Source organism: Plectropomus leopardus, chromosome 2, assembly GCF_026936395.1.
Source record: "Plectropomus leopardus strain MGB_pleo_1.0 chromosome 2, ASM2693639v1, whole genome shotgun sequence".
NCBI classification, from domain to species: Eukaryota; Metazoa; Chordata; class Actinopteri; order Perciformes; family Serranidae; genus Plectropomus; species Plectropomus leopardus.
The window spans coordinates 27,443,853-27,468,306 of NC_142177.1; the positions used below are offsets into that span (position 1 = coordinate 27,443,853).

The following is a 24,454-nucleotide window of genomic DNA, read 5'->3' on the forward strand; positions in this document are numbered from 1 at the left end:
CGGCAACAGTTTTCTCCCCACAGTAATGTCTAACGTGCTAATATGTTGAGTTGATGTGCCTTTGAACTGGCGGAGTTGTTTACCTGCACAGAAACGTGTTAATGAATGATAGTGGTAATACCTGCAGCCTGAACGCAGAGTGGCTCATATATTGGTAGAAACCTGCTCTGAAATTGAATTTTGAGCATCAAAGTGGCTGATAATGATAATGGATTCACAACCGTCACCCCATATTAGAGCAAATTTGAGGTTCAGCCATTTAATCCCCATCTGTCTCATTTGAAGTTTGCGAGTTGAGCACTACCTGCCGTTGTGCTCTGGCACAAAGACACGCTGTGGCTCTGACCCACTTTCATCCGCCCCTGAAAGACGGGTACAGACACTTGCTCACAAACAGTCCTAATTGGCTACAGCCTTGTCACAAGTGCCGCCTGTAGGCCCCGGCTCTCGAAAGGCACTCCAGCGTGCAGCCTCTGGATTTTGAAATGTCATGTTTGAGCTCACACAGGTCTGCTCTAACAAGCTGTGTTTACCCCGAGAAGACGAGAGGATCCTTATTTCCCCTCCTTACCTCAGCTGATGCGGAGAGATTTCTTCTCCGCTGTCTGTCATTTGCATCTTCAAAGTTCCTCCTTAAGCTCATTTTCATGCTGCTGGAAACAGCTATTAGCGATGCACCTAAGCTTCCCTGGGTCCAGTTTGTGCCGTACATCTCACATTCCCGTGGATAACCAGCTAAATGTACCCACTGTGACATTGTGTGGAGATATATTTTTAGCTATCTGCAGGTGGTTCAGACTGCGAATTTTTTTTGTAAGAGGAGAAGCTATCAGTTTCTCTCCAACAATACTCTTTGAAAGAACACAATGCAAATGCAGTGACATGTTTTGTTTAAAGTGAGCTTTTGTCTTTTCGTGCCGCTGTCACTGACGCTGTCAATCATGCTATATTTCCCCCACCTACACATTTTACCCACAGCTCAATGCGACGTGCTCGCGCCTGTTCTCATCAAAGTGATTTGGGAGAACATTATAACTGATCTAGGAGTAGATGAGGCGGTTTGCAGGAAAGTTTGCACACCAATGAAATAAATTAAAACGCAGTGCCTCCTAGAGTGCACTGAACAACAACAAAGGATTACGTAAGAAGACCCGAGGGTGGATTTTTTACTTTAACTTATGCACGGCTGTTAGAAGATTTCACTCTATTCTGCGCTGCATTTACTCGTTCCTGCTCTGTAATTGAATTAAGCTGTTATAAAAGACTCATCATGGATGCTAACGTTAATTAACCTTTAACCCAGACAATCAATTTAAGTCATTCAAACAGACCGTCGCCTGACCCTTGACCTTTTTGTTAAAGCACACAGTTACTTGCCCTTTCTTACTTTTTACCATTACACACACCATTACACCTGATATAAAGGAAAGCTGCTCCTTATCTGTAAATTAATTACCTCTGTGAGTGTGTGTGTGTGTGTGTGTGTGTGTGTGTGTGAGTGGAGGGATTTTAGCAAGAGCCACAATCCTCTGCGAGTGGTTTCATTAGGTGTTGAAGAGGAGGCCTCCGGCAGATTATCAAAGGGCCATCGGAGGCTTTTATGTTCAGCCGATGGTTCAGCGCCCCCTGAGATTTGTTTTTCTAAAGTCTTTGACTCAGAGGAAGAAAGAGGAACCTGCATCGCTCTTGCGCTGATCTCTTGTACTTCTCACTAGGTGGCACACTGATCAAAGCAATGCAAAATCAGAGGAGGGCATTTAAACCGGGACTTTCTCTGGACTGTTAAGAACTGTATTTTAATTATACATTACAAACAGGTTTTGGGGAGATCAGAGTTGACCTTTCTCTTGTGATAAATCTTGTTATTCAGTGGAGATAATTACATTTTTTATTGTTAATTGTGCAATTTGTGGAGATGGTCTATAGATAAAAGATGAATACGAGTGTTGACTGTTATCAATCATTTAACACAAGTTGCCTTTTAAATGTGTGATGTTTTATTTACTTCTCTGGTTTAACTTAATGACTTCACTCAGTGCAGATTTGTTTGGAGGGTGGATGTTTTTACCCGCCTCGCTTCTGGTGCAGCTGCTCAGGCCACAGTCGGTGAGGCAGCTCAGAGAGGTCCATTTTCATTTCATGTGGTTGCAGCGTGTATCAAAGCTGCCAGGTGGTGGCAATGTTGCTGTGGGCAAAATAAAATCCCTCCTGCAGTTTCTGGCTCCACACTGGAGCTTCATGCTCTGATGCAGAGCGGGTTGACAGAGGGAGATGCCGCTCTCTCCTTCCCAGTGGGTCTCAAAGGGCTTTACCTCAGCTGACCATTTCTTGAACAGGTCAAAGGGAAATATTAGGGAATATTTGTGTATCAGAGATTGTGCAGCTATATCCTGAAAGATAATAAATGTGGCAGACTGTTGAGAATAAAACCTTCAGGGTTAATGTTCTCAGTGGAGAGAGAAATGTTTGATCTGTTGGCGAGATATTTTCAGATATGCAAATCACAAATTGCATCATATTATAACGATTTTAAAATTCATGTGAGCAGTGGTCTGTGCTGGTCTTCACTGTTTGGCCAAAAACAAGTGGATGTGAACCTCAGTGCTTACGTTCTTTTGGTCAGGAGCTTTTTTTTCATAGTTTGGGGTAGCCACCTTAATAGAAATCTTAAAGGGGCACTCACAGAGCAGTTTACTTGTCAAAATAAGTAGCTGTCGGTCTGTAAAATCGGTTGTAGTACTGTGGCTCTGGAGAAATAATATACATTTTATAAAGGGCTTCTCAAGGTTCACAAAGACACTTAATAAAAAAAAAAGATAAAAAATATAGTACACTCAAATACGCAGTTTTGAAAAGGTGGGTTTTGATAAGTGTTTTGAACTGGGAGAGGTTGGGTCAGCCCCGATGTGTTTGGGGATAGAATTCCAAAAAAATAACCACAACTTTAACCCTGTTTGCACTAGACGAGTATTACCTGGGGACATCTAAGTAATTTGTAATAGTTGCGGAGGTTGTCTGTGATCTTTATCCTTTGTGAATCTAGTAAAAGTAAAAATTCCCCCACAAATTACACAGAGCCAAATACAGAGGTCATGTGATAATATTAGTACTGTGCAAATTTGCATCCCTGTGATTTGGGGTCCTCTTTGGATTTCTGTTTTCTCTTTCTGCCTCTTTCCTGGTCGAGAATTATGGAGCCTGCGTTGGCAATTATAAGTGACAGTTTTGACAGCATTTTGGGAGCAGGAGACTCATCTTGTTACACAGCACGGAGACCCATCAGCAGAAAGAGAAAACTCAAATCCATCAGAAGAGTGAAATCTTGAGAGATAATGAGACATGTGACAATGTGTGACAGTTTGTTTAACCCATATTTAAAAGTCAGGTGTGAAGGATTAAGGGGCATCTGTTCACAGAAATGATATATATTAATAATAACTATGTTTTCATTGGTGTATAATAATCACCTGAGAATAGGTATTGTGGTGTTTTCGTGATCTTAAAATGAGTCATTTATATCTGCACATGGAGCGGGTCTTCTTAAATGGACTCCACCATGTCGCTCTGCAGCAGCCTTGAACAAACAAACCACTTGCTGACTCTAAAAAGATCCATTTGAATTTTTGTGCTACCTAGTGTAGTTCTCCTACACGGTTAGCACAAGGTAGAAGTTTTACTTGTAAAACCTTTACCGCTAGATGCAACCAAATCCTACCACTTGGCCTTAAAAAAAAAAAAAAAAAAAAAAAAAGGTTTACACTGTACATATCTGCTAGTGTTGCTGTGCAGTGTTTCTGTGTTGTGCAGAGTGAGTAAAAAATGACTGTGCATGTCACCCGTGGGATAAAACTGAGTAAAATACAGACACGTAATACAAGTCCTGTGTGAATAGGACTTATTTCATCTCGGTGTTGGCTTGGGGACTTTGGATTTTTAACAAAATGCCTCCATTACTAGTGACTAAAGGTAAAAAATATCTTGTTGCCTTTGGTTTTCAAAAAAATGTGGTGAAAAATAGTTGCAGATTGCAGTTGCACCCAACAAGAGTGTCTACGGGAGAAAAAGAAGGCAGTTGTTTCAGCAGCAGATCAATGCCAAAGTTATTCAACAATCATACCAGTGTGATTTTTGGCGTCCTGATACTTTGACAAGATGGCACACTTCAACATTCTAGAGAGGTGATTTCTCATCTGTCATCTGTTTGTGTTAATCGCCAACAAACTGCTGTCAGCGGTCATAACAATTACACAATGCTCTGAGGTGGTTTGAAAACATTGTGTTCTTAAACGGTCCCTCGAGTTATTTTGAATCACATGGGGGTCTGTCTTGAAGATAAGTGGTGTGCTTTTGCATTGTAAGCTCCAAATAAATGACTGTGTGTCTGTGTGTGAACAGACTTGAGACAGGGAGGTTAATTGAATCCTCATTTTGGCCGACAATAACAGTTTTGGGATGTTTAACAAAAGGCCCGGAAGGTTTTTACCTTGTTCTATCTCGTTGTTCCTGATGAAACTGCGGCATAGAGAATCTGCAGGGAGAGCAGAAAACTTTTCCTGCCCTCCAGGCCTCATTGTGAAGATGTTTTCCTCTGGGCTGCCCTCAAGGTCTTCACTTTTTTTTTTTACCTTCAACTGCTTTTGCTTGTTAAATAAACTGAACAACAGACAAGAAAAATAAGCCACCTGTTTGAGTGCAAGCGAAGTGATTTGATTAGCAGCTGTACTGCAGACCTTAAAAGGGCTTAAAAGTCCAAACAATCCTCCAAATACCTCAGGAGTACTTCCTTCATGGGTAGAAACTGTGTTCAAAATGGTTTTCAGGGATAAAAAACATCTGGCTTAAAGTTTTCATTAATTGTTTTAAATGCAACCTGTCTTAATATCCTCAGGAGAGCCTACTGGTGATACATTTATATACTATAATTATATTACATACTGTTTGTTATATGAAAACATCACATAATGGCCTTTTTATTTTTTAGTGTGTCCTGATGAATCAATCCTTTAGGCTAACTCTAGCTCATCAAGAGTTTTTTGATTTAATGCTCACTGCCCTGGACAAATATACTGATACAATTTAAGTAGGGTACTTCAGGAGCTCAGACCTCTATCAAGGCCGCATGCTCTGTCTTGCAATTTTAATGAAAATGAAAAAAAATTGTTTATCTGCCCCGTGATTCAGATCAGCTCCAAAATTTAATTGGGTTATCCTTGGCTCATGCTACACCTCCAACAAGTTTCATTAGATTTTGAATTCTTATAATTCTGCTGGAAAACAAATCAAGCTGAAAAAAAAGATTATTTTGTTGTGAATTAAAACACTAAACATGTGCTCTGTTTTACTAGATGTTCTCTCATAAAACATCTAGATGTCGCACAACTTGTGCAATACAATCCAAATCTCACTTGTCCAGTCACTTGCTCATAACTTCATAAATAGACAGTTTGGTGTTTTGAAAGGTGAGTTTAGATTCATAAAAGTCACACAATAACACGAACAAATGAACTGATCAATGTAGTTGTAGACCAGTAACTCCCGTGTTTAGTGAGGTAAAGTTAATTTTTTTGTTTATTGAGTCTGGCTTTTTCAGTTCAGAAAGGGTTGTCTGTTCAATAATTGAGGCTTGGATTAAACTGCACAAATTGTGTGAGAATTAATAAACTTATGTTTTGATGTAGTTTTGCAAGGGCTGAGTAATTGATATACAGATGATCAAGTATTGCTGTAAGATTATATGCCAATTTAAGTTTTGACCTTATGATTTTATTTCTTTATTAGAGACATTTGCAAAGTTTACTGAAGAGGAGACCAATTGACTTTGCAGTTAAATCAGTCAATGTAATAATACTCTTGATAGACCTATTAGTAACACAAATGCACCCAAAGCCTGTTGTACAAAAACATGTACTCTGCTTGTTTACATGCAGTAAAGCTGGGTACAAAATGTGCACAATAGGCGTGTGTGATATTCCTCTCTGGAACTGGCTGAATTGAATTAAGCATCTGGATGCAGATTTGATCCGATCAGATGCAGTTTAGGATCTAAACAAGCCAAAACATGCCTCTTGCGTCGTGTGGGAACTGTGGAAATGAGAATGAAACGGGGACTCGAGGGATCCTCTCGCTCGCTGTGGACAGAGAAGAGACGCCTGGCAGTCTGCCGCTGCTCCTGTCTGCCTGATTGTTTAGGGCAGATTCTGTGATTTCTCAGAGCTTCAGTTCAGGAGGAAAACACAACGACACAAAGAAAAGCCAGAGCCCATGGAGTTTGTTTTCCACAGAGGTCAATCTCTCTAAATCCACTGTCACAATTATGCTCTCCATGTTCACATACCCCCAGCCTTGCCCGTAAAGTCGACAAAGCTCTGCACACACACAAAAGCTTCCATCTGCTCTGCATCAGAAATTAGTGGACACTAGCCAGAGGGAAAGGATCAAATGCTTTTTGAGGAAGTGTGGAAGCGTGACATTGGAGTGAAATGTGAAATATCTGCTGTGCCAGACATTAAGATAAAAAAGATTTGTGGAACATGCTGTAACATGCTTGCAATGCACAGTAAAGTGGTATTCCTTTGGGAAAAAGTGTTACATTTCTGTAGGAATTGCAATGCGCGGGCCGTCAGCGGGTGAATTGGACCCTGCTGCAGATAGTGATGCAGAACAATGAGGCAAACAGCAAAATTACAGGCTTGTGTTGATGCTGTCAGATACAGAGAGGGATTCAGTTCTTTCTATGCAAGGCAAACTTTGCTAAGCTATAATTGATCTGTCTAAATCCCTGTATTTGAACCAACTTGCAGTTATCTTTACAGTGGCATGTTTTCAGAAGCCTCAAAATGAGCGTTGGTGGTGGTGTTATACCCCTGGTTTAGGTTCAATACAGCCTTTTGTCCCTCAACAAGATTGTGTTGTGTATTTATCCGGCATTGGGGTAATTGAAATGTGGCTGCGCTCCCCCTCTCTCGGGATTGCCTCAGATTCTCACAGACTCCCTCATCCTTTCATGCGACTCCGGGTCTTTTGGGCTTGAAGTGTGAAGTTCTTGGAGCTTCCTCAAATTGCTTTGGCAGAGGCCGGTTGGCTGCTGTGACTCCGTGGCTGCAACAGTCGGCCCCAAAAGAGAGCAGAGGCAAAAGAGTCGTTTTAATATTTTTCTCGTCACCCTTCCTATTGGGATAGCTGACTGAGCTCATTTGAATATATTTTACTGTATTCCACCGCATCTGCATAAAAAACATAAACCCTCCCTTGTTCATATTTTGAGCGATTTTGCAAATTAACAGCGATCATATACAGAAACTGGAGCGGATATTTCTCCTGGAGGAGTGATTGCATTTTATGAGTGAGCTGTTTTTTTTTTTGGTTTTAGTTTTTTTTTTTTTTTTCATATGCACATTATATTCTCCTTTCAGAAGGACTGTGCAGCCTCACAAAACCCCAACATGCCTCATTAGAGTTCATTGTTGATGTTGTTTTGCTCCTGTGGGCGGCTACAAAGATTGTGATGAGCTGTCCACATCTCACAGTCACCAGCAGCACTGGGCCACCTGTGTGTAGGAGGGTGCATGACAAAAAAAAACACAATATCCCTCTGATTTAAATGGTTGTACATTGTACATCAAAAAGACGGATGTGAAGAAATACAAACCGGATGGGGAGGGTCTCGTATACGCACCTTTAAAAAACACTTTTAAAAAATGCTCCAGATTAAAGGCTTTAATCATGAAATTTTGTGGGAAATAAATGAAGGACTCAGTGAAAGACACATTTTGTACAATTATACACAATCTCAGATTGTTTATCTGTGAATACACAGAACAAAAAAGAGATACAAGTGCTGATATGGGACTGTCACACAGGATCTCATTTGTAGATCGTGAAGTTTTTTGGAAGACATTTTTAAAACATAGGCTTTCAGTGAAAAACTTGAAAAAATTAGTTGTGATGAGATCATTATAAATGTGAATATATTGGATTGCTATTGAATTTCTTACACAATTCTACTGTATTTGTGTGTAGACATAGTGAGACAATATTTTTCACTCTTCTATATTAATATTTTCTCAACTACTCAATTTTCACTTGACAATTGCAAATTATTAGTCAACTGTCATACCTCAGCGCTGGTGACAACTGCGGCTAGAGGCTTAATATTTTTGGGTTGTCCATACATCTCTTTTTCTTGAAAGCGATATCTGAGAAACTCTGTGAGATAATTTCTTCAAATTTGCCACCAGCGTCTACTATGATTCAAAGATAAACTTATTAGATTTTGGTGGTCAAAGGTCACTGTGACCCCACAAAACACGTTCTTGACCATAAGTCCATATGGGGACAAAATTTCATAACAAATGTCTAATAGGAAACAATGATGAAGTGAAGACATTTTATTTCCAAAAAGTTAAAAGTCAGCTTCACTGTGACATCTTAATATTTTGCAAAAACACTTTTCTAGCCATTATTCAATTTCATAACAAAAAGTGAGATCAAATACTAAATTGTGACACTAATCGGGTGTCCATCTTAAAAAAATACTGTTCTGCTTGTGTTGGTCTTCTGTACTGTCGGTTTGAAGATGTGTGTGAAGCATCCATGTTTGCAGAATTTGTAGATCTTTGTGGCAACTTCCATATTTAAAGCACTGTCTGCTTTAATGGCTGCATATGAGTCTGCACAGACATGGAGTGAAACTGCAGTTTGACTGTTTGGTGGAGACATACATTTTTAGGGTGGTAGCCAAATTGTCGTTTTTCTTGTATTTTGTGTTGCTGGCAGCTTTATATTTTGTCACACAGACAAAATGATAGGTCAGATTTACAGCTGCAATTGTGTTAAAAAATAAATAAATAAATAAATAAAAATAAAAAAATAAAGAACAGCATTCAAGTGGTTTAAGGAAGTTAAAAGGTACTGAACAAAGATACAGCAAAAATTAACCAAAATTAATCTGGGCTTCACAGGATTAATGGAAATAGCTATTTCTCAATTATCTATGGCCCTGTCTACATGTTTACAGATATTTTTGAAAATAAATATTTTTCCCCTTTTTTTTAAAACAATAATTATGTCCAAACTATCTAGATTGTAACAACTCCAAATGCTCGCCAGTGTTAACTGTCTTCAGCAGTCTGTCCTTGTTGCAGACGTTGTAAAATATACTGGCTGATGCCACCTTTTCTCAACAGCTATTGGAGACGTCATCACTGTTAATTCATGTTTTTATTATTATTATTATTATTATTATTATTATTCAAACAGTGGATGTTTAGATGGACCAAAAAACACTGAGCACAGCAGATGCCCCCATTCATCTGTGAAGTGGTGCAGCAAAGTGTGAAGTAATAGACCAATCAGTGCTAACAAAACATTTATGAAACAACATTGTTGTTGTTTCTCGCATTTGTTTACACAAAGCAACAGTAGGCATGAACAATTCAAGGAGATTGTGTTCACAGTTTCTGAACTAGCCGTTTTAAGAACATTTTTTGAAAAATCCTCACTTTAGAAAATGTCTTAAAAAATCTAAATTGTTTTAATGACCTTATACTCCGAGAGGCCAACACATAGAGAAAAATATCTGTGTATGTGTAGACAGGACCTATGATTTTCCCTTATCAAGATTCCTCTCCTGACGTCTGCTCTGTATTATTAAAATGTTCTAGTTCACAAACGGTCAGCTTCACCCAGCCATTTTGGATACTTAACTCTCAGAAACATATTTTGACGTTTCCTCACTTACATATTCTCAGCAGAGGATCACCTCTGTGCTGCTGCCTCACCTGGTTTGCTCCAACAGGGAGAATATTAAACATGCAGGTGGTGTTGGTGGAGAGGTGCAGATGTACACCTTCATGGCTGCTGCTGTCAGACGCTGATCAGCCGTGTCAGCAGCCTGGAGTTTCAGCATTTGTTGTAATTTCACGAGTGAGAAGCAATCAATTATCACAAATGGTTCAACAAATTGAGCATCACGTGGTGTTTCTGTCACATCTCTCTGCCACTTTATGGCTTTGGCCTGGAGCTGTGGCATTTTGATTGCGATACGATATCGTCACATATTCAGGTAGTCAAAGTAACATTGCTTTTATAGAAAACCACCTGCCTTCCCCATCATGTTTCTCAGTGTGTGACAGAATGCATTCAGTAAAAATTGAAAGTGGAGCAAAGAGGAGAAGAAGGTGTGTCTACTCTCTGAGTTTGACAGCGTGTCATTTCCAGCCGCAGCGTGCCATTACCTGATGCGTGCGGCCGTCTTTGGGGCAGAGAGGTACACCTTGTAAATGTTGAATGCGAAATTAGAATCAAATCGTCAGCCTCCGTCGTAAACATTTTATTCCCCCCTCTTCCCACCCTGCGCTGATTTGATGTATGCCGCGCTGCCTGCAGGGCCGCCGTGTGCTCGTAAACATGCCTCTTTCTGCATGCTCCTGCAGTTCAAGAGAAGTGCTAGAAGGTGTGGCCATAAATCTTTGATCATTCTGCCGAAAAGCCGACCTTGACTGTCGTCAGTGAGTCACACGTTGCCTCAGTCGCTCTGTCACTCTCGCCCCAGCTCGACCTCTTAGCCTCTTAGGCGTGTGTGTGCGTGTGTGTGTGTGTGTGTGTGTGTGTGTGTGTGCGTGTGTGTGAGTGTGAGAGAGAGAGAGAAAGTGATGCTTGACTCGGAGCAAGTGTCCTGACCTCCTTCAAAACATCCTATCTCCGTGGTGACTAATGTTGACATAATTAGTCCAATGAATCAACAGTGACATTGATAACTAATTAATTTGGTCATTTATCAGGCAAACATGTCAAACATGAGCTGCTTCTGGTCGCTGAAATGGGAGGATTTGCTGCTTTTTTCTGCTTTATATAATCATAATCAAATATATTTGGGTGTTGGTTTGAGAAAAGACAGAATCCAAAGATGCCAGCTGTCTCACTTTTGTTACTCTTTTTTGTGAGAGTCGCACTTTTTTGAAAAATCACTTTTCATACAGTGGACCTAAAATAATATGACAATGGGCAACTTTTTGAGTATCTAGCTCACAGTAACATTAACCATAATAGTAAGAGAAAAGCTAGAAAAAAAGAAATTGACTACTTTGCAGAATGGCTGAACTGCTTCTTACAGTTTTCTGGTGACTCACCAAATTCATTGTTTGTTTGTGGTATGCCATTTTCATTTTAGCATATCTGGCACTGGAATTTTGGGGGGTTGTCTTTGATATTTTGAGCTGTCATTAAGTTTAAATGCCCTTGTCTGAGAATAACTATTTTTGGGTTAATTTATGTAATTCATTTTCAAATATACATTAGGACTGTACCCGACTCAGAGTTGTTCGACTGTTTCTTCCTTATATTGTTTGACCGTGGTTCAGCAGGACGTTCTGTGCGACAGTAACATTAATGTCACGTTGTGTTCAGGCTAACTACTCCAACGACAGACCAGAAATCTGCAACAACATTTTTTGCACTAGATATCAAACAAAAGCCGGAAACTATAACATGTTAGAGGTCTTTTTTGTAGGATTTAGGGGAAATCATCAGCAGAAATGGAATATAATTTAATGGGTATATTTTCTTTAGTGTATAATCACCTGAAAATAAGAACTGTTGTGATCTCAATACCTTAGAATGAGCCGTTGATATCTACATCGACCATGTTTCTACAGTAGCCCAGAACAGACAAAATAAACACTGGCTCAAGATAACCATTCATCCTTTCACGTTTGCAGGTTGGCCACCATAGTTACAAACCCATCTGCAATGAGCAGCATCAGAGTTACACTGATTTGTAACTTAAAAAAACGCTTTATTCTGTTTTTACAGATTACCTGGTTGTTTCTTTGTTTTGATTCTGGGGATGACTCTGCCTTCGGTGATAACCCCCGCCTGAATCTTAAGTTTAAAAAAAGCCTTTAATCTTGAGAGAAAAGCTGACACACCTTAGCAGTTGGTGGACGACAACAGACTGATGAGCCAAACAGCATCAGAGATGCACTTGTTTGTAAAAACTGCTTCGGTCAGTTTTTTTTTTTTTAAATCACTGTGTCTGTTTGTTTCGGAAAAGAGGAGACCTCTTTTGATAATTTATCTCCTGATAAAATCCTCCTGAATAATGAAAGAATTTCATCCAGGGAAGGTTTTAGCTGGGTACAATCTGCAGTCCTCACTGCTAGATGCCACCAAACCCATCTCAATCTCACACACTCTGTCTTTAAGTTGCTCAGAGCTGTAAATTCACCATTTCTAACCAAAAGGCAGATGATTATTTACAATATTTTGCAGCCTGACTGGACAGCTGCCTGTGTGTCCGCAGCTGCTTGTACCGGAGAGCACATATATAGATATATAAAATGAACCATGGCAATGTTCGAAGCTTCAAAGCTTCAGAGTACTTGGATCAGCTCTAACAAATTTTGTATTTTGTATCAAAGATTTGTATTCCAAATCTTTGTTGAAGCTCTTTTGGGTTTACACTGAGTGAAATATTTAAACCCAAGAGTCCATGTTTTTCATGTTTCATCGTTCGATTAAAGGTTTTAGTACTAACTTGTTGCAATAACTTCTTTGTTTTGTTTTCTTTGGAAAGTAGACCGTGTGCGGTAGTTTGTCTGCAAATCATGTCGCTCTCCCACGCACCTGTTATGAAATCGATGAGAAAAGTGTTTTTCTGTTCTGATATACATCTCTCCAAAATTCACCTTCCATATTTGGTATCGTTGGAAACTTGGCACACTGAGAAGTGTCTGACAGTTTGCCTATCATTGGTACATTAGCACCAGTCAAATGTGAATGTTTTAATGAATAACTTCATTCTTGATATCATTTATTTGACTTTTATTTTGGTGGCCGCGTTGTTTTTTATCATGTAACTGCATCCAATTACTACTTGTCACACTTTCGATCCGTAAGCAGGGCAAAAAGTGAGCGTTTTCTCATTGAGTTTAAAATGTATAAAAAAAGGTTTTCATCAATAAGTCAATCATAAACTGGCGATTGTTTATCTCAACCAGAATTGTAGATAAACGACTGTTTGGGTTCACGTGTTGAGTCAAGTAATTACAGTAACAGCCAGCAGCTTATTTTTAATTACAAAAAATTGGATCATATTAATAACTGTAGGCTGCAACATGAGCTGCGGTTTCCTCTTCTGCTCTGACAAAATGCTCTTATGTCACCCTGCTGGCTTATTTTGAGACTTGTGAAAATTTTCAGTATTGATCAAACATTTGTTGTATCACCACCCACGGGCCCTGACCAAAGACAGACCTCTGAGCAAATACTGGGCAAACTCCAAGAAACAGAGACATTTCTGAACTCCACATTATGTTTATGTATCATCTGACTGAACAAACACAAAATAATAGACATTATTACTGGGACTCTCGCCATAAAAAATGGATTATGTAATGGGTTGAGTGTGAGTTTCTGTCTTAGTAATGGATTTAGCCTAATGATGCCCCTCTTGTCCGAAAGAAGGATTATTCTGAAGTGAAGAACAATAGAGACCGCTCAGCTGTGGCCGTGGATGAAGGAAATGTCTCAGATCACACGAGTCTGATCCAGAAAATCCCACTAAAGAGAGAGAGGAAGCAAACTTCAGAGCTCCTCCGGCTTCTTGGCAGTTAAGGAAAGCGTAGATGGACTGTCATGTATGCTTGTGTGTCTGTGTCTTAGCATGTGTGTTCATGTGGGGATTTTTTTTTTTTTTTTTACAATTTTCCTTCTCTTCTTTTGCAGCGGTTCAGTCTCTCAACAGCCTGAACGACCAGATTGCTCAGTTCATGGTGACCAGACCTTGCAGCCTGGCTCACGAGGAGGAGGCGTTCGTTCCAGGAGAGAGGGACACCTTGAGGAAGTCCATGACTCTGATGAGACACCTGCTTGTGGACGCTCAGGTACAGACTCCGTCCTCTCACAGATTGTTGCATAAGATTTCTTTACAGTGCCGTCTGGTGAGGCTCAGTAACAGTTAACTGATTTAGGTTGTTGTCAGTTTCCTTTTGGTGACTATTTTGACCTGTGGCACAAAAGACAAGTAAAAGAATGAATGACTGAATTAAGTTATTATTATATCATGCATACAACAATGTCCACAACATTTGGTCTTACGAAGCACCCTAAATTCATGTAAGCCACAACCAGAGTAAAAAAATAGAAAAAAGAAGTAGTAACTAGTAAATATACACATTTTCTGTACACCAGAATATCTGAGTTTTTTTTCTGCTGCTTGAATCATCATAATGTGTGCGATACAAAAGGAAAAGGTATCCTCTTGTGCTCCTATATACTAAATTATACAGTATGGGACATGTGTGCCACTAGCTTCACATTTTCAAATCATTAACCCTTAAAACATAAAGTTTCTGGTAACCAATCAGCTGAAATCAGTTTCTAAACTGATTAGTTTAAAGAAGAAAATCCATGCAGTTACCAGTTATGCTTCAGTTTACAGCATATTTACAATGATAATAGCTTTAGTGGTTAAGAAGTAAATATATGTCATTATTGAAACTAGTCCCAAATCATGTCTTGAACTCAACTTTATGAATAGGCTTTAAGTTTTAAGTTTGAATTTGTGAGATGCCACAAACATTTTATCAAATTTCATTTATTCATTTTTAATTTCTCTTTTGTCAAAACGAGTCAAGATCTTCTGCGTGAGAGTCCACATTTTTGATGTTACAAATGTTTAAACCTACCGCTGAACCTCATACCTCATCTTTTTACTTCATACTTTCACATACCTGTTGGCGACCTACTACCATATTACTACATAAAACTTGCCTCTGCATGGCACCACATACTTGCCCCATACCTGCAATGCTTAAATAAGCAGAAGATGATTTGTCCAAAAATGAGTCTTAAACTTCAACAAGAATTGTCTTGAAAAGATATTAAAAAGCATTTAACTTCAGTGTCTGATCCCTATAGACGTCCTGCTTGACACTTACCTTAAAGGTACACAGTGCAGGATTTAAAAAAGAAAATAAAAACAATGTACTGACTCATACAAAAGTGATCTCTTTTTATCATCATGCCTGACCCATTAGAAGTGTGTGTGAGTGTATTAATCTGCAGAGACTTTGCCCTCTGCCTGTATTTTCTTATTTTGTGTTTTGGACGGTCCTCGGCACAGCAAAACATAGCAACTGGTGTGACTGTAAGCAGCACATGAAGCAAATATAAATATGTAAATGTAGCTAACAGGAGTGAATTCAGGGTTGGCTTTGACTCTCGCTGGCGATACTATTTTAAAAAAGTAGCCGACAATCCTGCACAGTATAGCTTTCACAAGAAATATTATCAAATCAGACAAATAGATCAATAAATGCTTTAGTAGTTTTTCTCCAGAATTTCATCGCTGGTCTTACATAAGAGGCTTTGAAACTCAATATAATGTTTATATAAAACAGACTTGAACACTTAAATCATGAATAAAGCAAATCCAGATAGTTAAAAAGATATAAAATCTTTACTTTTGATGTCTGTCAGAACTTTCCTTTGGGTTGAAGCAGCATCAGTATATCTCAGATCCTGACCACAGCTCTCTGAATGTATCAACAACTTAGACTGCAGCTTCTCACGTTTGACTGATTCATCCTCATCGGGCGTTCACTGTTGTTTAAAATGACCGATTATTCCTCTCACTCTGTCATACCTGCAGACTTCTGTTTTGCATTCACATTTTTATTTCCAAACTTTCCAATGAAGTTTGAAAAATCTGAGATGTGCTGACACGACTCTCTCTCTCTCTCACTGCGTGTCAGTGTGTCTTCTGCTGAAGGTTAAATCAACAGCGTGTTCATCCCTGAACTGAACTGAAACATTTGCCCACAGCACAACCGCTCCAACACTGTGAAAACTTTGGCAGCCTTTTTTTTTTCCTGTTAGAGAAAGGAAACGCTTGTTTCTGTCCGATAGTCTTAGCTGTATTTCTTAGGAGATTTGTGCACGCTTGTAGTCTTAAGGGTAAAACAAAAAAATGTATTTTAGCGTGTTTTGCTTAAAGAAACAAACAAACCTAAAGTAATAACATCTTTTCCTCTGCTTCAGATGACATGATAAATTACCCTCATAGTGTTGCCTCGATTTGTCCTTTTGTTTTTATTCCTACATTTTGATGAATGTCAGATGAATCGTGACACGGTGATGCATTTGGGTCATCCATTAGCACCATCATGGACGTGCATGATGGATACAGAGTCCCCCCGCCATTCTCCTGGAGATATTTTCTCCGACGCGGTGTCATTGATTAAAGGCGAGGTAATTCAGCAAAAGGCCATTGCTTTCACCTCAGCTCAGTTATATGCAAGAGTGAAAGATTGTTAGCCTCCGGTCAGTTTTTTTTTTTGTGTTAGTCAGGAACATAGCATTGGGAGGTGATGGATGAGTGGGAACCTCAGTTGCGGATGGAGTGCCGATGATCACCCCAAGAAGTTGTATTCGAAGAAAAAAAGTTTACCGGTAGTTCAATATTAAGTGAAGCGCTCAGACATGTCAGCATGATGGATTTCTCTGCCTGTTGGCCTTGTTGGTGTCAGACAGTACACCCACAACCTTTACATGTTCCCAAGTTTTGTTTTGTTTTTTCTAGAAGAGGGTGCCAAGTGGAGGCCTCTGTCAGCTGGAGGCTTGTTGCTCTGAACTGTCAGAGGACAAAACGGATCAACAGGGGATGCTGACATGTGACTGACAGTTGCTATGGTGATACAATTGTTTGCTCCGAGGCTAAAGCCAAACCCAGAAGAGAAAATCTTAGTCCTTAAACTGGGAGATTCTGTTACTTGTGAATGTGGCTTCCCTCCTCGACAGTTTTTTTTCCTGAATGGTTGGCCTCCTAAATTGGGTTTTCCGTTGAGATCAAATTGAAAAAAAAAGTTTTTAACTTTTTAGATCAAAATTCAATAGTGTTTTCTTTCTGTGAAACAAAGTATGATGTGTGCTTAAGTTTGTGCCAACCGCTGTGCAACAGCATGATGTGTTAGTATGTTTTTGGGTGTTACCTACCTCAAATCTTGCTCAGTTACCTCAAAATACTTTGGTTACGGGCCGCTGGCTAAGATTTATTCACATTTAGAAAAGTAGTGTCTGTTACAGCTCCAGATTATGTACAAGCCATTTTACAGTGGAGTATTAGGTGCAGGTAGACTTTATTTGGTTTATTTTGTTTTACTAATTTCAATTATATATAAAATTTCCATCCAACTGAGTAAAGTAATTCTGACATAAACCAAAAAAGTACCATTTATTTAAATAACGCAAATAAAACTGACATGAATAGCCAATAAGATAATGTAACTATAGCTCATAGAATTTACATATTATACTTAGATTAATAGTTAATTACTGTTAATACATTTTATTAATTTTAAGTTGGCTATGTTGACATACATGAATTACATAAACTTCATTAAAATCTCAAAGTCTACTCATCTCAGTTTTATTTGATATAGATTTAGATTTAATTTTTTATAAATGGTACTTTTTGGGTTTATATTAGAATTACTAGACTCAATTGGATGGTAATTTTATATTTAATTGTCGTAAGTGAACCTGACAAAATAGATCATTATAACTAATAATTTCTTTGAGAGAACAACGAGTTTTGAAAAGTCTGCCCCTTAGAAGGCATTTTTAAAGAAATCTCTGTTTTATTATTTAACTCTCTTTGCGTGTGGGCGAGAGGCCAAAACTAAAATTTAAATCCAAACCATGACCTTTACCTAAACCTCACCAAGTTTCTGTGCCTAAACCTAACCATGGCTGAAATTTTTTTAGCAGTGATTTGTAAATAGATTTGAAATACTTAAAGAAGAAATTATGTCTGCGGGGTGCATTTGATTCATCATATTTTGTTTTTAAATTCTCAGAATCGGTTGTTTTGGCCCTCTAACACAAGATAAGCTGTCTAAAGATCTTTGATTTTTAACAATTTATAACTTTGTTTACTTGTAATTGTTAAAAACTGAACCTTATTAGACAAAATGATGTTTGAAAGGATTCATATTCAATAACCATATTTGATACTGGATTCAACTCTACGACATTAGTCTCTGTACTTATTTCACCTTATCTGAGCAGCAGGATTGAGCTTTCAGGCGTCGCATCATCACTCAGGCTACAACAGACGGACAAAATAATTGGAGCCAGATTAAGCATCAGATTTCTTTGTTCTCCGAGTCTCAGAGGTCAAAGTCAAGTGTGATCTCATCCCGCATAAAGGAGCTCAGCTCATCTACAGAGTTTTGCATTCATGGAGAGTAGTGCTTCTGCTGTCAGATAGAATATGAAATTAGTCCAGCCCTCCTTCTCTTCTACTTCTTTTTTAACGGCTGGTCTGCCGTTTCAAAGTGCTGCTGTTCACTGTGCCGTTCAGGCTCTGATGTCCACTATTCAGTGCTGCCAGTGAGACTTTTACTGCTGGTCTGAGAGAACTCTCCAAGGCTTCCTGTCAGTCATGAAACCTTGATGCTTTGTATATTCTGTGTATCATTTGAAAAAAAAGATTACGACACCAAAAGGTTTAGTTTGTGGAATTCATGGTAAAAACATCATCTGATGAATTCAGCATTAAAATTTAAAGTCCACGGCCACTAAAAGGCAGAAAATTAATTTAGAGGGGATTTGAATAGTTTCTCTTTGAATGCTGTCCCAGAATTGATTGCCTCATTTGTCATTTGCACAGATGAATTATTTATGTCCCCGTTGCTGTGCCGGGGTGACTAATCAAATGCATTTCAGAGGGTGTGGAAGCTGTGAATTGATGTAGTGGAACGTTGCACTGCATTAGCTGCTTTGGTCGAGGAGTCAGCATGGCTACAATAGCGGCTTGATGATGGCGTGACAGAGAAGATGTTGCTCAACATAATTCTCTAAAAATGCAAAGAAGTAAGTGTCTTTTCGCTCTGATCTGATCCAGCCTCTCAGGGTTAACAGAGGACTTTAAATAAATACTCAGTTGTGCAGATCAGAAACCACTAACAGAACAGCGCCTCACAAACTAAGTCTGTAGGAACAGAAGAACTTTACCTGAGCTTCGATCAGAGATTTACAGAGATTTAAACACTCTGAGCAGTGAATAACTGATTGGTCCATTGTGGGCAAGATGTTACCTTACCCGAGAGGATTTATCCTTTTCCTCCAGCGCCATCATGAAGTTGACATTTTGGGGTTTTTTTTTATTGAAACATCTCATCTCAAACTATTGGATGGATTGACATGAATATTTTGTGCAGATATTAACTACAACCTGAGGATAAATGACTAATAATTTTGGGGATTCCCTGACTTTTCATTTAGTTTCACCAGCAGATCATTAATGATGGACGACTGAACATTTGGTAAATTTTTATTATCAAACTTTGGTGATTCCTTACAAAAGTATTATAAAGAGTGGATGCTGGAAGCCAAAATGGGGCCCATACACTTGAATAGAATTTGCTTGCTGAGTGCAGAAATAAAAAAAAAAAAAAAAGGTTTTCCTGTTTTCTGTTTTATTTATACATTGTACGGCCCACTTCTCTATGCTTTAAGAAAATTTTACAAACATAAAACCTTTGTAGTTTAAAAATTCATTACAAAAAACACTAACATTTGACCTGGTGAAAGTTCTGCAACGCGTCAGTTTTCAGTCCAGCGCTGCTCACGTCCTCTCGATGCTCATACTTTCCATTTGGGGTATACACACCGGTCGCACCGTGGTTGGCTCGCAGTCTGCAGCGATAGTTTTGATGTCAGGTCTATCTATAATCTATTATGAACAATATAAAGGATGTATTGTTTATGAAATAAATAGGTTAAAGTTAAAAGGCAAAGAAGACTCAGGATTCACAAGACTGCTCAATAATAATAATGATTCTACTACTACTACTACTACTACTACTAGCACTACTACTACTACTACTACTAATAATAATAATACACTTTATTTATATAACACCTTTCAGACAAGAAATGCAGCACAAAATGCTTTACAATAAAGGGATTATACACACAGAGTGCTTCACATGAAAACTGACAGTATGAACATAAAACTGTCCATCAGGGCAATGCAGCATAAAAGACATTTTAAAAAACAGTTAAAAAAAAAAAACCCTCCTAATCATAAAATCATTATATAAAACCAAAAATCATAAAATCAATACACATAACATGTTAAAATAATTGCAGCAGTCTGAAGTTAAAGGCTAGAGTGAACAGATGCGTTTTTAGCTGTATTTTATCATTATATTATATCTAAAGGTAGTTTGTTCCACAGCTTTGAGGTGTAATTGACAAATGCTGCACCCCTGATTGTCTTTCTGTCTGAGCAAGAATTACGAGCATTAACCAAAGATGGTTATGTTGATTTCAGCTCCTTAGTGTTTGTATTTATTTGCTCATAGAAAACATCTTAAAAAAGGAAAATTCCCACATGAGAAATTCCCCTCTGCAGTGCCTTTTGATTATTTTATCAGGACATTTCTTATGGTGCATTTATACATACACACATGTATACAGTACAGCAATAAAAGAGGTGAATAAAGAGGAATCTTTTTTTTTGCTGTGGGTGTTTTTTATGGGAATGTGGATCTTTCAGATCAGTTTGAGAAGTGACTGGTTTACATGTCCTAAATTGGACACATTGGACTTGAACTGGTCTGGTCTTGCTTTTGAGTTGGTCTTGTCCTGCCTCGGGCTTAACTTCTCAAAGTCTTGGTCTTGTCTCGGTCTCGATACACTCTGGTCTTGGTCATAACTCGGTTTCGGTTTAGGAGTTTTTAACAGAAACTCTGACTGATGTTAATATTGAGTTCAAAGCCCTGCTGTGTCTAAATGTACAGCCTCACTAGCATGACTGAAAAAGTCTTATCATTGTTTACTGAAAACTTTAATTTCCACAGTTTAAGTCAAGTGAAAACCTTCCTTGTTTATTTATATTAACATTTATAATTTATACGGCACACTTCATACTCAGCATGGCAGTGTGCATTTCAACTGACAGTTTATCTTCTTCTTCTCTTTGCAGCCTCTCGGTCTCAAAGAGCCGCAATCTTTACATAGAGTCACTGGGTTCAAAAGAAAACTTAGCGACATATGAGGATAAATGAAACTGAAGAGTTTCATATGAGCCAGAAATCACGGCTGATTGTGGCAGCGCAGCAAGCTGCCAGTTTAGTCATTCCAATTACAAAGTTGGCAGATCTACCTTAATTCATTATTGACCAGAGAAGAATTAAAGGAGCAATATGAGCCCGAGCTCAAAGTAAAATAGATTTAGAGGCTAGATTAATGATCCAGAGAGATTTGGGTTGTCCTGCAGTTGTTATTGAGAAAATGGATCAGTTCAGATCTGGTTCATAATGAGCTAATGAACAATTTGACACAGGGAGACGGAGAAAGAGAAACAGAGAAAGATGAATAGTCGGGGGAAAAGAGGACAAAGGTGGTCCAGGGACTGCAGCGAAAAGATGTAGCTTCATCCTGAAATCGATCCATAATTCCTGTTATTTCTATTCAGCCATTTTGAGGCCCAGTGCCTGCAGGAAAGGTAACTTATCATTTATGAGCTGCTCTTTATGTGCAGCTGTCTTTGTTCTGTAAGTATCTTTTGGCGTTTGAACACAAACCACAGCTTTCATCTCATGCCTCATTTTGAGATGTTTTTTCACCTGATTGTATAGGAATCAGTCCACCCCTAATCCTGTGCATCTATTTCAATGTTACATCCTTTGTTTTACAATGAACTGGGCTGGACTTCAAAGCGCTGGGGTTGCTCTTTTTTTTTTTTTTTTTCTAACAACTGCAGTTACAGCTGGTAGTCGTCTCTCACCAGTTTCCACATTCCTACCCACTCAGAAACACGAGGGGAACAGGAAAGATTAATGAATAGGCATAAAAATGACCGTATTGGAGCTGACTGCAGAGAAGACTTTAAAACACGTCTGTCACAGCTGATGATTAGGCAAACCTGAGTGCACGGATAGAACGACTTATATTTCCTGATATGGCATGACAGATGAGATTGTTTTCCAAATGCCATGAGGCATTTCATTTCAGTGTTGTTCCCGGATCCTGTCACATTATTATACACAGGCGTTAATCTCTCATCCAATCAAACAAATGCTATTTTTGTAAATAAAGGAGGCATCAAACTTTCACTGTGGATTTTTTTAAGATGACCATATGGCCCCTGTCATATTAAATGATGCATGCCAGATTGTGAGACTTCATCATCCCTCAGCCTCTCCAGAAACCATCTGTTGATGCGGTTCAGGATGTTTAAGTCTGGCGTGTTGGGGGTGCCCATGTTTCTATGGAAACCTGGAGCACTGTCACAAAGCTGATCCAGATCACTACACGCATCTTTCTGCCGATCAAAGGTGTTCACCTCAATTTCAGAGGGAGTTTGGGTGATATAAAAAGGCCTCTGCTGTTGTCAATCTCCTCTTGAGTGACAGACTGTTTGTGCTCTTTGCAGCCTTTTTGTTGTGGGCTTGTTTGTGTCTGGCTGATATGGAGAAGTGTTTAGGATTGGCTTGCTTACGCGAGAGTGTGAGGGTCAGCACAGAGGCGGACTCACGTCCTCCTGTGACTTTCTCTGCCAAGCGCAGAGTGTTCATGGAGAGATTTTCACAGCAGATATGTGAGCCCACCTTCCACTTCTGTTTTGACTCTATTGGAGAAAATAAAACTGATATATTAGTCCATTATTTAGCATTCAGGCCTTAGGTGAGCTTCCTTGTGGTGGTGCTGATGCTGCTGCTGCTGAGGTCGCCTCGACAGGACTGAAACCTGAATAATTCATGAGGAAAACATCCGCTTCTGTATACACAACAGACATGAGTAGGGACATTAATGTGACGTGGAGCGACATCAGTGCGCCTTTTGTTTCCCCTATCTCAAACACGTCAGCTAAGCCTCCTGAAAAAAGTTATCCGCTGCCGTCCACCTCGTCTTGTTGACTTTAAAACTCTCGCACAACCCCCTCATCAAAGGCAGAATTTCTGCAGAGACGAGAAGAGCGTGGAATCAAAGATGGGATACTTGTTATCAAAGCCATTGAGTTCCCTGTTGACCTTAGACGAGATTTAAATGCTCCCTGCCTCCACAGCTTGTGGGGTGGTGCAGGAAATATAAATGACTCTCCCTTCTATCTGATTCTCTGCCAGAAGCAATCGCTCCGAGGAGCGGGGCCAGGTGGGCATCTGGCCCAGAGCTGCTTCACACACCTTCTTTTAACCAACACACACTTCCATGTTTTTTTTGTTTTTTTTATTTGACTGCTGCACCTTCAGGAAGCCACTGATAATTTGAAGTTTAGGAGCTCTGTTAGTTTTCATGTTTCTTTGAAAACATGTTCTTCTACTGCTGTGAAATACCAACAACTTTCACTGATCCTGTAAGATGCACCTTTGCACAGTTTGTAGTTGTGATTAAATGTAAAACTGAAATACAGACAACTCAGAAGTCAGAAAAACAACAACAAAATAAACCTATTAGATAAAGTACAGTGGAACTCCCCTCAAAGTCAATGTTTCTACTTGTTCACTTGAGGCAAATAAATCTACCCCAACTTCATAAAGAAGTTATCAGATGTCACAACAATCGCAAGACCCATGGAAGCAGACATTATAAATGTTAAACCATCACGTAAGGCCCTGTCTATACGGATACAGATATTTTTAGAAACCGATATTTTCTGTCTCTGTTTTTGATAATAATTCTGTCCACACAACCTTTGTTTTACAAAATATCTCACTGGAACACAAAAATGTCTCCAAACGCTCACCTGTGTGAGCTATGTGTCTTCCATTGTCGCCTTGTCACAAGGTTAGAAGCAAGGTTAGTCTACAGGCGCTGCCATTCAAAAAGGGAAAGCTGGAAGACCGTCATCACTCTGTTAGCCAGTTAGCACCTTAACAAAAAAACTAATGTTGAAAAAACAAACCATATTTACCTTGCACCAGTGAACAACAGAAACCATCGAGAAATGTTCCTGCTAAAGAGCCTAATCGCTAAAGAGGAACAGTCTTACTTTATATTGCAAGTTTGTTTCAGTCTCACTCCCTCATGACTTTCAATGGGAAAAAAGACAACAAAGGCCAATAGTGCAGGACGTACCGTAGCGACGAGGGTCATGGACACTCACTGACAACCCAGCATTGACTGACAGCCGACTGCTGGCTTGTTGTGTCAGGATCTTAAAAACGCTAAGGTGGAGCAAATAACATGGTAAAGGGCATGCCTCTGGTACTTCATGATGTGGTGCAACAGTAATAACCTTTAGTGTAAAGGAGTCTTTCGGCCAAACAATGCTAACAAAAAGTAAACAAAGCAGTTGTTTTTGTTGTTATCATTACAGGCTCAAGCTCATTACACAAAAAAACAATGTGAATGTGCAAATTGAGGAGATGACATCATCATTTCCCAAATGCTATGTTTGCTTGACATGGATAGAAAGTAACTGGAGAAAAATCTGCACCTT

General features: G+C 39.1%; 1 protein-coding gene across 1 annotated transcript in view; it reads left to right on the forward strand.

Annotated features, from left to right (window-relative positions):
* The window catches only part of kaznb (kazrin, periplakin interacting protein b), a 160,281-nt gene that overhangs the window by 18,178 nt on the left and 117,649 nt on the right, over positions 1 to 24,454 (forward strand). Inside the window, exon 4 of the mRNA XM_042506826.2 lies at positions 13,726 to 13,883. Coding sequence (XP_042362760.2) covers positions 13,726 to 13,883 — 158 coding nt within the window. The remainder of the gene's footprint in view (positions 1 to 13,725; positions 13,884 to 24,454) is intronic.